The 12,491-nt window shown below is 45.8% G+C and overlaps 1 protein-coding gene across 1 annotated transcript in view; it reads left to right on the top strand.

Moving 5' to 3' along the window:
• Positions 1 to 1,430: 1,430 nt before the first annotated feature.
• CPNE1 (copine I) overlaps positions 1,431 to 12,491 on the top strand; it is a gene marked incomplete at its 5' end in the record, with an annotated part of 14,960 nt that continues 3,899 nt past the window's right edge. Inside the window, 12 exons of the mRNA XM_009083853.1 lie at positions 1,431 to 1,632; positions 2,496 to 2,570; positions 2,779 to 2,850; positions 3,498 to 3,581; positions 4,034 to 4,123; positions 7,684 to 7,782; positions 9,125 to 9,211; positions 9,299 to 9,358; positions 10,505 to 10,638; positions 11,243 to 11,297; positions 11,372 to 11,423; positions 12,141 to 12,274. Of these exons, the coding sequence (XP_009082101.1) occupies positions 1,431 to 1,632; positions 2,496 to 2,570; positions 2,779 to 2,850; positions 3,498 to 3,581; positions 4,034 to 4,123; positions 7,684 to 7,782; positions 9,125 to 9,211; positions 9,299 to 9,358; positions 10,505 to 10,638; positions 11,243 to 11,297; positions 11,372 to 11,423; positions 12,141 to 12,274 (1,144 nt within the window). The remainder of the gene's footprint in view (positions 1,633 to 2,495; positions 2,571 to 2,778; positions 2,851 to 3,497; positions 3,582 to 4,033; positions 4,124 to 7,683; positions 7,783 to 9,124; positions 9,212 to 9,298; positions 9,359 to 10,504; positions 10,639 to 11,242; positions 11,298 to 11,371; positions 11,424 to 12,140; positions 12,275 to 12,491) is intronic.

The following is a 12,491-nucleotide window of genomic DNA, read 5'->3' as shown; positions in this document are numbered from 1 at the left end:
GACACGTTCGCACGGGGACAGATCTGGATCCTCCCTCGGGAGGCATTCAGCAGCTGCTGGGTGCCATCCTGTGCCGTGGGCTCTGCGTCAGCCTTGCTGGAGCAGAGACTCGCTGTGGTCCCTTCTGCCCCGATCCTGCGGTTTAATTTGGATTTGCAGGTGGTGTGCAGTCCTGTTACCCATGCTCAGTGGTTTGGATTTGCAGGTGGTGTGCAGTCCTGTTACCCATGCTCAGTGGTTTGGATTTGCAGGTGGTGTGCAGTCCTGTTACCCATGCTCAGTGGTTTGGATTTGCAGGTGGTGTGCAGTCCTGTTACCCATGCTCAGTGGTTTGGATTTGCAGGTGGTGTGCAGTCCTGTTACCCATGCTCAGTGGTTTGGATTTGCAGGTGGTGTGCAGTCCTGTTACCCATGCTCAGTGGTTTGGATTTGCAGGTGGTGTGCAGTCCTGTTACCCATGCTCAGTGGTTTGGATTTGCAGGTGGTGTGCAGTCCTGTTACCCATGCTCAGTGGTTTGGATTTGCAGGTGGTGTGCAGTCCTGTTACCCATGCTCAGTGGTTTGGATTTGCAGGTGGTGTGCAGTCCTGTTACCCATGCTCAGTGGTTTGGATTTGCAGGTGGTGTGCAGTCCTGTTACCCATGCTCAGTGGTTTGGATTTGCAGGTGGTGTGCAGTCCTGTTACCCATGCTCAGTGGTTTGGATTTGCAGGTGGTGTGCAGTCCTGTTACCCATGCTCAGTGGTTTGGATTTGCAGGTGGTGTGCAGTCCTGTTACCCATGCTCAGTGGTTTGGATTTGCAGGTGGTGTGCAGTCCTGTTACCCATGCTCAGTGGTTTGGATTTGCAGGTGGTGTGCAGTCCTGTTACCCATGCTCAGTGGTTTGGATTTGCAGGTGGTGTGCAGTCCTGTTACCCATGCTCAGTGGTTTGGATTTGCAGGTGGTGTGCAGTCCTGTTACCCATGCTCAGTGGTTTGGATTTGCAGGTGGTGTGCAGTCCTGTTACCCATGCTCAGTGGTTTGGATTTGCAGGTGGTGTGCAGTCCTGTTACCCATGCTCAGTGGTTTGGATTTGCAGGTGGTGTGCAGTCCTGTTACCCATGCTCGGACCTTCAGTGGTTTCACTAATCACTCGTTTGCTCAGAGCTGCGTCAGGAGGTTCCTTTGCCTTGCCCTCCCCTCTGTCCCGGAGCTCACCCTCCAGAATATAGTGTTTCACTAGCCTTTTCCCCCTAGTTTTCAGCATTTTCCTATACAGTAATGACTATTTTCCAGTGCGTTTTCTGTCCTGGTGAGCTGTGGGTCAGCCTGGGTTGTCACCCACCGTGGGATGTGGTGCAGGGTGCTCAGCTTTGCTGGTGCCTGTGCTCACCGAGTGCGGGTGAAAAGCTGTGTGGGAGAGCGTGTGCTTCTTACTCATCATCACCAGCCTTGCTCCTGTGTTTGTGCAGCTGGATCGCACAGAGAGGATCAAGAACTGCCAAGACCCTGAATTCTCCAAGAAACTGGTGGTGGATTACTACTTTGAGAAAGTGCAGAAGCTGAAATTTGAAGTGTATGACATCGATAACAAGTCCTTCGATTTGAACGATGATGACTACCTGGGAGGGATTGAGTGCACGCTGGGACAGGTGTGTGTACATGTGTGTTGAGTGATATGTAAACTAGAAGCAAGAGATGGGTTTATTATGAAAAACAAGGTGAAAAGTTGCTTTATCAAAGGCTTTGAGACCTTCAGTTTTGAAAACAGTGTTAAACATGTTTGTTTGAACACAGAAAAATCATTATGTCAATCATAAAGTGAAGGTCAGAAATACAGGTGGTTTGTAATTAATTGAGAGGCACTTGGAGCACTAGAGACAGTCTGGGAGCAAGGGAGCATGGTGCTTGGAGAGTTTCCTTTGGACAAAGTGCCCATCAGGCAGTAAATCCGGGGAAATGAGGCTACTTAAGATTCTGCATTCGTTTCCTGAGGAGGAGAAAAGTAGGGTTCATCTTATTAAAGAAAGGCAGTAAATTGAATAGTCTTCTCTGGGTTTAGTAGCTCTATGGGTACTTGTGATGATAATGACTTATGTCTCAGAGGCAGCAAAAATAGGAGTCCAAAGTGAAGTTTGGAGAGATGTTCATGGGCACTGTGTTCTGGATAGTGAGAGAAGATAACTTTCAGACTGTTCAGCCATTTAGGAGTACAGAATGGTGGAAATTTAAATCCTTTTAGAATAGTTTAAAAAATTTGCACCTGAAGCGTAATACTTTGTTCTTTGTCTATTTTTCCCCTGTCAGGGTGTTCAGACATTGGAATAGGGAATTGCCCAGGGAGGTGGTGGAGTCACCATCCCTGGAGGTGTTTAAGAGGTGTCTGGAGCTGGCACTGGAGGATCTGGTTTAGGGGTTACAGCAGTTATAGGTTAATGGTTGGACTTGATGATCTTAGGGGTCTCATCCAACCTTGATGATTCTATGATTTTTATTATCTATCTTTTAACCTCAGGTTGTGTCCAGCTCGGTGTTCACCCGACCACTGGAACTGAAGCAGGGAAAGCCAGCAGGAAAGGGCACTATTATGGTAAATAAGGTTTTTGTGTGGCAAAATATGGGTTCTCTTAGGTTGTCTGGGACAAAGTGGCATTTCTGGTTTTCTCTCAGCATATCTTCAAATGCTGCATGTGTAGAGGACAGAGATACTTTTTGTAACTACAGTTGCATGGATAAAATATGAGCAAAACTCTAGGATATTTGTTTAATTTTCTTTTTCCTAAATGTCCATGGCACAGATTACAGCAGAGGAGATTAAAGACACCAGGGTTGTGTACTTGGAAATTGAAGCCCAAAACTTGGACAAAAAGGTATTGATTTTTGTTTTAAATTACATTGCATGTTTTGTGGTGGTTGCAGTTGTTGCCTTTTGGCCAGAAATCTGTGTGCACACATTCAGCTAGGCTAGTGCTCCATGTGTAAGAAAAGGCTCACTATGTTTTGTTATGTACAGTGGAGTAAACTTGGAGACACAATTTCATGTTGAAAACCACAACATCAAACCAGAAACTCATGTGCCAGGTTTAGGGGCATTATTTTGGCTTTGGAACATCCTGTGTATTCCATCATTGTCTCCAGTGAGTGCTGTAGCTGTGACCTGAGGTTTTTGTATTGTTGTTAAAGAAGTAAAAGCAGAAATTTAGGTATTTAGACCTAAGACCAACCCAGGGATTTAGTGACCTAACTGCTCAGTCAGCAAAATGATATTAAAAAGGTTTAAAAAGTGACAAAATGAGGTTAAAAATGAGGTTAAAGTGACAAAAAGAGTCTGAGAAGGTGGTCTTGGGTCTGATGAATTCTGATAAAGGGCAGCAGTTCAAAAGAGAAAAGTGGAACTGAGGAAAGAAAACAAATGTACAGTTTGTTTGACTTTGTGCTTTGTTTGAAGTTTTGTGTACTGATCAGGCAACTCTGCTCATTGGGAGGCTGATTACTTCTGATGGGTTTTTGTTTGCAGGACTTCTTAGGTAAATCAGATCCCTTTCTGGAGTTCTACAAGCAGACTGATGCTGGAACGTGGCAGCTCGTGTACAGATCAGAGGTAGGATTTACACACCATGCTTTTCTTGAGCTGATCAGACAGCTTACTGCTGTTGGAAGTGGGAGTCCCACTCCTGGTCATGCTTTGCATCAGTTCTGTAGAGAAAGTTGTGTCCAAAGCAAGGGGATTGTGCTCACAGCCTGCAGCAAGTTGTTTGTTTGCTGCCTGGTGACTGGGTGAAGCCAAGTGAGGAGTCTGACCACGGCCACCCAGTGAAAAGTGGCAAGACTCTTCTGTGCTCTCAGTGCTGTTAGTTGTTGGGTTGGCTTGGCTCTAAAGTTTAACTTTATCCTGAACATCAAGCTTTGCTTTCTTACAGAGCTGTTGCTTGGCTGTAGATGTTAGGGTTGAACTGACTGAGGCTGTTCTTGCCATGCTGAACCCTCATGTCATGTTTCTTAGTGACTTGCCTGTCACATCCCTCACTGACATTATGCTTCATTTTTTTTAAGGTGATCAAGAACAACTTAAATCCCTGCTGGAGGAAGTTCAGTGTCCCCTTGCAGACGTTCTGTGGTGGTGATTTTAATAAGCCTATCAAGGTACAGCCTTCAGAAGTTCTGTTTGTTGTTGCAGGTCATCCCTACTCTGTTGATGCTAACCAGGAGTTACCAGGCTGTCTAGTCATATTTAAATTTTTAGATTGTCCTTCTAGAATTGCAGTGTGGCAGATGAGTGATTAGATGTCTGTTACATATGTCTGTGTTAAAGCATTATGAGTTGTCAAACTGAAGTCAGGAAATGCAGAAGTGATGCAATTTCTAATACTTACTCATAAGAAGAATTATAACTGATTTTTTGTCAATATTCTGGCCAGGGTTTGAGGTTGGGCTTTGGTGGTGGTATGTTGTTTGCTTGTTTTTGTGGTATTTCTGGGGCTTTTTTTTGGTTTGTTTGTTGTTGGTTTTGATTTTTTTTTATTCTATCTTTGTGGCACTAAGTTAACTGAGAGGCTTATGAATGTTGGCCAAGCCTGAGTGCTTTGGGCTACTGACACAGAGAGGACCTTAATGCATCTATCAGATTCAGCCAGGCAGACTTGTCCTAACTACATTTCAGTCTGTTTCAAATAGAAGTTTAGTTTGGAATCAGAACAGTAATTCCCTGTGGTCTTGTATGTGATGACTATTTCTCTCTGGTCCTGGCTTGCAGAGGGGGTAGCAGAACAATTACATCTTTTAGTAAGATAAGGAAAAACTGATAACAACTTAATTTGTTAATTTTTCTCCGAAGCAATGCGTTGATAATTTAAAGGCATTTAGATCCAGAGAGAGTTCTGTGTGAGTAGAGTTTCTCTCTGTGTATCCAATATCTAAATACTTCTCATTTACAGAATTTTCCTGCCTCTTCCTGTCTTTGAAGAAATCTCATGCTGGAAGCTTGATCTAATGTTTTTGTGCAGTATGGCAGGTCCAAAGTATTATTGAGGTTATCCACCTGGCAATAGGTGTTCAGGTGTGCTGGGCATGTTGGTGGCAGTGTTCTGAGTGGTGTCATGAGCTTTATTGCTGGGGAATCAGCAGTCTTAGGTCAGAAAGAAATCTTTTTTGGTCCAAACGTGAGCAGTGAATGTGGAAAGGAGGTGGCTGAGGGATGCATATAGTCATGAGTCAGAGCTGGCATGACATGGCATGGTTTATGTGTGGGGCTGTATTTGCTGTAGTACAAAAATGTGTCTTTGTTTTGTTTTGTGTGATTTTCAGAAGCTTTCTGTGCTTTGGGATTCACTTTGGAGTGAACCTGCTCCTTCAAAAGGAGAGCATTTGGCTTTGAGTTCATTTGGGCCAAAATTCTTAATGCATGGGCAGATAATCTAGAAAGTTTCCCAATGCAGCCGTGAAAAGGGATTAAACTGTTCTTGTCCCTAACAGGCTGGGGCAGTGAGTCAGCCAGAGGAGTCCAGGCTGGCAGGCAGGAGCTTTGCCAAAGAATATAATAGTGCACTGGTGTTTCATTTTTCATCTTGTGTTTGTTCCCCTGAACCTCTTGTTTGAGGCTTCCAGGAATTTACTTGGGAGCAATTATGTGTGAAATCCTGATCGAGGGGAGAACTTCAGCACAGTGGGAAGAGTCATGTTGGTGTATCCCCTAAACATCAGCTTTGCCAGCCCTGTGAGGATTATGGACTGAATATGTGTGTGAACATAAGTCTTTGGGTCAAATGCTGCCTAGTATTATGGTAATTCTTTCTCCATTGTGATGCAGAGTGATATTCTCCTTGTTCTGGGCAAAGAACATTTCAGGTTGGCCACACAGCCTAATCTTTGTGACAGTTTGGTTAAAAATAACAGCAAGTGAAAGTAGCCTCTCACCCCCATCTTTGTTTAAATGGAAATAACAAATGTGAGACCTGTGGGTGTTGGTGTTCACAGGTTTGGTGGCACATACAGAAAGGCAAAGCCACTCTATGTGAACTTTGAAGGTTCTTCCTGTAGATGAAAGGGACCTTTACCTGCTGACTGTATTCCATGGCTCACAATGAGTATTGGACAAGCCATTTGAGAAGAAATAATCAGTAAATGACTCTATACAGTGCCCTGCAGTGTTGGAGGGTTCTGTTTGCAGCAGCATCACTTTTTGCTCTGCCTATGGGGAGTTTTGGCCAGTTTTAGAAAACCCTTGAAAAAAGGAAGTTTAAGCCACGAACATGCTGTGAGCTCATAGCAAAGTTAGTTTTTAGTTCACAGCATATAAACTAGTCCTAAATAGATTTTTATTGGCATGGCTGTGAGGGGGAGTGGGAGAAGGAAGGAGGGGAGAGGAGGTGCATGGGGGTGTCCTGGCACAAAGGAAACCCTGCACCAGGAATCCATGCCCTGGCTTTGCACAAGAGCCTCCTTCCTTGGCCTCCCTGACATGATCCACTTGCTTTTGGGTGATGTACAAATGTGGGAACTGCTGAGAGGCAGAGTGGAATTCGGGCAGGAGAGGTGGGAGCTGCTTGGTGATGGAGCAGAAGACAGGAGCAGAAAAGGGTTGGGTTGGGAAGGGTGAAGGTGGAGAAGGGGCACAGTCTCTGTGGTATCCTGTTTTCCCATTAAGAGATTGAAGGATGACATGGTGCTTCCCATTTGGGTGGCTACATTAGGCCAAAATTCACCTGACTGTTTGTGCAGGTTTTCCACTGATACCCGTGGGAGATCCCTAGTAGATCAGAATACAAAATAAAACAACCCTGTCTCAGATATGTAGCCAGCGAATTTGACATCCTTATTGGGGTGTTACCCACTGGTTCATCTTGTCGATTGTCCTGAGGAAGAAAGCTGTCACTGGTCTATCTTGGAGTAGCATCAGTTTCTTGATTACTACAAGCAGATCTTGGGAAAGAGAGAGCTCTTGAATCTATGTGGCATGTGAGCTTCAGCAGTGAGGGAGGCAGCTGCTTGCAGCTGCATCTTGGTTCTCACTTCTGGAATTACTGGGGCTCTGCTGTTGTGTGCACTGAATGTCTTAGAAATGTTCCCCATTGGTGATTTTGTGGAGAGACAACATGTATCTCACTGTGGTTGCTGTGAGCCAAGGTTATTAGCATCTTTTTGTTTGTAAGTGCGTTGCTCTTTTGCGTTATCTAGTCCTGGAGCTTTCATGCTGATTGAAACATGACTGGTTATTAATGAAGTATTTTACTTCAGTTGGTAGAAGATGCAGAAAAAGACAGACTTAGTGCTCCATGGAAATTCCAATTTCCTTGTAAATTGATGCTATTGTTGCACAGAAGAAAAGAGCATATTCAGAAAGTGCTTAAATAAGAAACTTCGAATTGCCTTTTCCCATTATCCCAGTTGCACATCTTATCCTGAATGATCTCATGTTTGTACATCTGGTCTGTGAAATTTTGGGGCATTTAGTGTTTGTTTTCAAATTTTATTCATCTATATAATCTATTACATTTAAACTGGGGAAGGGTTTTAATAAAATCTTTTACTGTGTGTACTTAAATGGGTGAGCAGGTGGACATGTTCCCCTTTTTGAGATTTGCCCTGGGTGTGTCTTCACTCCTGGGTTTCAGGTAGTGATGTGGCCAACACCCTGAGCTCTGATGGGGTGGGGAGTGTCCCTGATGTGGCTTCCCTGCCCACTGCTGCTCCCTCCTCCCTTCCAGGTCCAGTGTGCAGATTATGACAGTGATGGTTCTCATGACCTGATCGGCACATTGGAGACGACGCTGGCGCAGATGCAGACAGCTGCTGCTGCCTCTCCGGTGAGCTTCCTCCGCCCCGATGGCTTAGTCCAGAGTTCAGGCTTTCACAAACCCTTTGGAGTTCTGACCTCAGAGATACATTTTTAGTTGTTCCCTCCAAAGGTGAATATTTCTGTCTGTACCTTGGTATTCCTAAAGCAACATCTGGGAACAATAAAACCTGGTGTGTGAATTAGATTGCTTTATTTTCTTTGGGGTTTGTTACCATTCCTAAAGACATCCTTGAGCCTGTTGTCTGCTGGCCACCATCCACTTTTCCCAGCAGTTCAGCTCTGCGAGTCAGGTGGAAACAAAAGTGCTGCTTGGTGCTGTAATAGATGAGTCCAGAGGCACAGCTTGTCTCAGATAATGTTTGTGCTCAAGCTGCTCACCCTCCCAAGGACTGCGGTCACCTGCCAGCTAGCAGAGAGCAGCAGTACTTCCAGGGGGCACTGTCCTTTCCTTGTCTTGGCCATCCAGTTGAGAAAAAGTTGAATCTCATGAATCACAAAGGGATATTTATTTCTCTTTCCCCGTTTGCTGGTGCTGTACTTACTGTCACAGTGTACAGGGAGGTTGTGTTGGCTATTAGACCAGTTGGATTCTGGCAGCAGTTACCTCACTGACTTCTCTTGTCACCTGTAGGGAATTCACACACTATAGAGGGACTCTAGATGTTTTGTGCCAAACAGTTTTGCTCTCAAGAATGCCCACAATAATGAGGAATAAGAATAGTGAGAAATAAGACCAATCTTAAAACTACCTTCCTCCCACCTCTCCCTCCGTCCCGGCTCTGCCTCCTCCCCTCCAGCCGTGCAGGGACATGGGGTTAAGGTCAGTTTATCACACGTTGTTCCTGCTGCTGCTCGGGTTTTGGTTAGCTGTCTGCAGTGAGAACCTGACATCTCATTCTTATGGAGATGCTGCACCTGAATTCAGGCAGATGTATGTGCATGCAGGATGTAGCCCAGGACTGCTCCAGTTGCTAGCCAGCTTGATTTCTGTGGTTATAAGCCAAAAACCATTGGAAGGTTCTTGCCTTTTTCCCTAGCCCATGTGAATTCAGAATGTGAGTGAAAGCAAGCAGTAAAATGCTACCACTGGGAACCTATGGCCTGGGCTTTTTTTGACCTACTCACCCCAAGATTTTGCCTCCTGGTCCAGTGCTGGTAGTAAAAGCATCTGATGTAGCTTGTCAGGTAGCAGCCAAAGTAGGTGCAGACCTTCTCAAAATTAAATTTCAGAATTTTGCTGGGTATATTTGTATAACTGACACTGTGTGATGTGTGCAGTTTTGTTTCAACAGTTTGCTCTGCTGTAAATGCAGGTCTTTTGGAACTTCTTCTGTGGTTGCTTCCTGTAGGTGGAACTTGAGTGCATTCATCCTGAGAAAAAACAAAAGAAAAAGAGCTACAAAAACTCTGGCATTATTAGGATAAAATCCTGCAAGGTAGGTGGATTTTTGTTGGGTTGTTTTGGATTTTTTATTTTCTGATTGTAACGAAATGAGTAGGAGTAACACTGCGTGTTCCTCTAGATTGAGACTGAGTATTCATTTCTGGACTACGTGATGGGAGGCTGCCAGATTAACTTCACGGTGAGTGTGTCCCACTGCTTGTCCTGGTAGGTGACAGGACAAGAGCAGTGAGGTTGTGATTAGTACTTTTACTGGCAGCATGAATGGCTGCAAATGCAGTGTGAATTTGCAGATTTTTGCAGTGATGAAATCTGCAAAAATCAAATGATGCTATATTTTTACTTCTTGTGATCAAGTAGCACTTTAATGGACCTAGAGCTTCTTCAGCTTCTTTGGAGAAATTGGGTCAGTCTATCAGTGCAAAGGATTGCTACTGCTCAAAAATGACTGTACCCCAGTGGGAAAAGGGGTGCAGGCTTGTGTGCCTGTTCCTGTGAAGGACTGCTGTGTGCTTGGGAGGGAGGAAGGATGTGGGAGAAGTGTGTTGAGAGGTCTTGGTCAGAAAGAGACTTGGGCTGATGCTTGACAGAGGCTCGATGTGAGCCAACAGTGTGCACAGGTGGCCAAGAAGGCCCAGGGCATCTTGGCCTGGATCAAGAGCAATGTGGCAGCAAGACCAGGGCAGTGCTCATCCCCCTGGACTGGGCACTGGGGTGGTCACAGCTCAGTGCTGTGCTCAGCTTTGGGCACTCACTGCAAAAAGGCCATTGAGGCACTGGAGCGAGTCCAGCCAAGGGCAGCGAGGGCAGGAAAGGGTTAAAGCACATGGGGAAGGGCTGAGGGAGTTGGGGTTGGTTAGCCTGGAGAAGAGGCTCAGGGGTGACCTCATGGCTCTCTGCAACTCCCTGACAGGGTTGGAGAGAGGTGGGGGATGTCTGTCCTGCCATGGCTGCAGGGACAGGACTAGAGGGAATGCCCTTGAACTGAGACAGGGCAGAGTCAGATAGAATATCAGGAAAAATGTTTTCCTGGTTAGGCTGTTCAGGCACTTGAATATTGCCCAGAGAGGTGGGGGAGTCACCATCCCTGGAGGGGTTTCAGAGGTCTCTGGATCTGGCACTGGAGGATATGGTTTAGGGGTTGCAAGAGTGACAGGTTAATTGTTGGACTTGATGATCTTAGAGGTCTCCTGAGCCTAGATGGTTCTATGGTGGTAAGGGAGCTGTGTGGGCCTGGACTAAACCCCCATGCCTGCATATAATTGGTTCTGCTCGTTTGCTTGTGGTGATGTATCAGTGACTTGCTGCTGTCATCTTGGCTGATTAGGTGGGTGTAGACTTCACTGGCTCCAATGGAGATCCAAACTCACCAGATTCTCTTCACTACATCAGCCCAGATGGGATCAATGAGTACCTGACTGCCATCTGGAGCGTGGGAAGTGTAGTCCAGGATTATGACACGTATGTAATGATTTTAACTCATCTAGTCAGCACATCAGGAATGTGTCACAGCAGATCAAAGCTTATAGCTTGTTCCAGACCTCTAGGGTGTTATTGGCTGAGGATCTGCCTTTACTTGGGAGATCCTTAAGGAGCTGCTGCTGCTTCCTCTTGCTTCTGTCAGTGCCAGGGAGGGCAATGGCAGCCCTACATAATGTGGCATATTTGCTTGTGTTGTTGCTCCTGCTCTGCCCTGGGTCCCACTGTGCTACTGCTTTTCCTGGTCACTGATCCCTTGTTGCTGATTGTGCATTGCAAACATGAATGTCCTGTTTGGTTCAGTGAGTTACGTGTTTGTCCTTTAGCCAGGCTGGGGTTGGTCTGGCTTTTTTCTTGCTTCTTTGAAGTCTCCTGAGAGTCCTGTGGAGTGCTGCACTGAAAGAAATCCTGTACCTGTCAAGCCCAAGCCTGAAACCCTTGGGTACCTGGCCATGGACAGCTAGATTATGTATTAATTCCTTATGGCAGGAATTTAGTCTTGATCTCCTGCTGTTTTCTATGAAGAAAATGGGAGTTATTAAAGAATTGCACTGTCTCATTTCTTCTTGTTGCCCATTCTTTCCAGGGACAAGCTGTTTCCTGCCTTTGGGTTTGGAGCTCAGGTTCCTCCTAGCTGGCAGGTAGGTCCTTCACAATGTTGGGCACTTGCTCTGTCCATGTCTGCATTCCCTAACTGTGATGTTCCTTTTCCTAGGTATCTCATGAGTTTGCTTTGAACTTCAACCCCAGCAACCCTTATTGCCAAGGTGAGGACACTTGTTCTCGAGTAATATCACTGAGAGGGGCAGGTGTTTGCAGGGTTGTGTTTCTTTCATAACTGGTGAAAACCAGGTGCAGCACCAAGACATGGAGCAAACTGTATTTATTCTCACCTTGATGCTGACAAGAGCAGACGTGTGCTGGTGCAGACTTCTGAGCAGGGTACATGAGCTCCAGTGATGGGATCTAGATTTAATTTGATTCGATAGTCTGTGCTGAAAACTTTGTTACTTCTGGTAAGCACAGGCTGACTCGTCTGGGTAAGTCTGCAAGTGTTCCAGTGTGGCTCATGCACTTCAGAGTCAGTGGGGGCTATTGATTTGCCCTCCAACACTGGCATGCCACCCCGAGGCTCACTGCTGTTGAGCCTGGTCTCATCCCCTTCCCCTCAAACCTGGGTTAAAGCCCTCTCCATCAGCTCTGCCAGCTCACAGGCTAGAATCCTGAGCTTTGTGATGTTAGAGGCACAAAGAGTGAGCAATGTAGAATGGGGGGGAAATGTGCAAATCTGATCTCTGCAGCTGTCCACTGCTCTCAGCCCTGTGCTTCCTGTATTTCCTGTTACCCTGCTGCTTATTTGCCCTTGAGGAGTTCACATCTGTGTGAGTTCTTAGCCTTTGGCCATGCTGTTTAGTAATGCTTGTGAAATAATGCCTGGAGAAACTGTGAGGCCCTTGTGGCAGCTTTCCTTCCTTGTGTTGCAGGGATCCAAGGAATAGTGGATGCCTACCGCCAGATCCTGCCTCAGATCCGGCTCTATGGACCAACCAACTTCTCTCCTATTATAAACCACGTGGCAAGGTTTGCAGCACACTCAGCACAGCAGGGAACTGCTGCAGTAAGTGCTAGACCTTTTCTGTGGATCTGCTTTGGGTTGATGTTCCTGTTTTCCTTGTTTATGACGGGATAGAATGGAATGATAGGGACATTATTTTCCTCCCTTAGAATCCCAGATTTGGTCCTCTGTTACCAGCCTACAGTGAGGCTGTCGGTGCTCTCTTGGTACATACTGATAGGAACTTGTACTGGGTAGTTACTGGTGTCAGTTTCATTGC

Source organism: Acanthisitta chloris, unplaced genomic scaffold (genome assembly GCF_000695815.1).
Source record: "Acanthisitta chloris isolate BGI_N310 unplaced genomic scaffold, ASM69581v1 scaffold5941, whole genome shotgun sequence".
NCBI lineage: Eukaryota > Metazoa > Chordata > Aves > Passeriformes > Acanthisittidae > Acanthisitta > Acanthisitta chloris.
The sequence above is the reverse complement of the archived record's forward strand: the minus strand, read 5'-3'. Positions and strand labels throughout refer to the sequence as shown.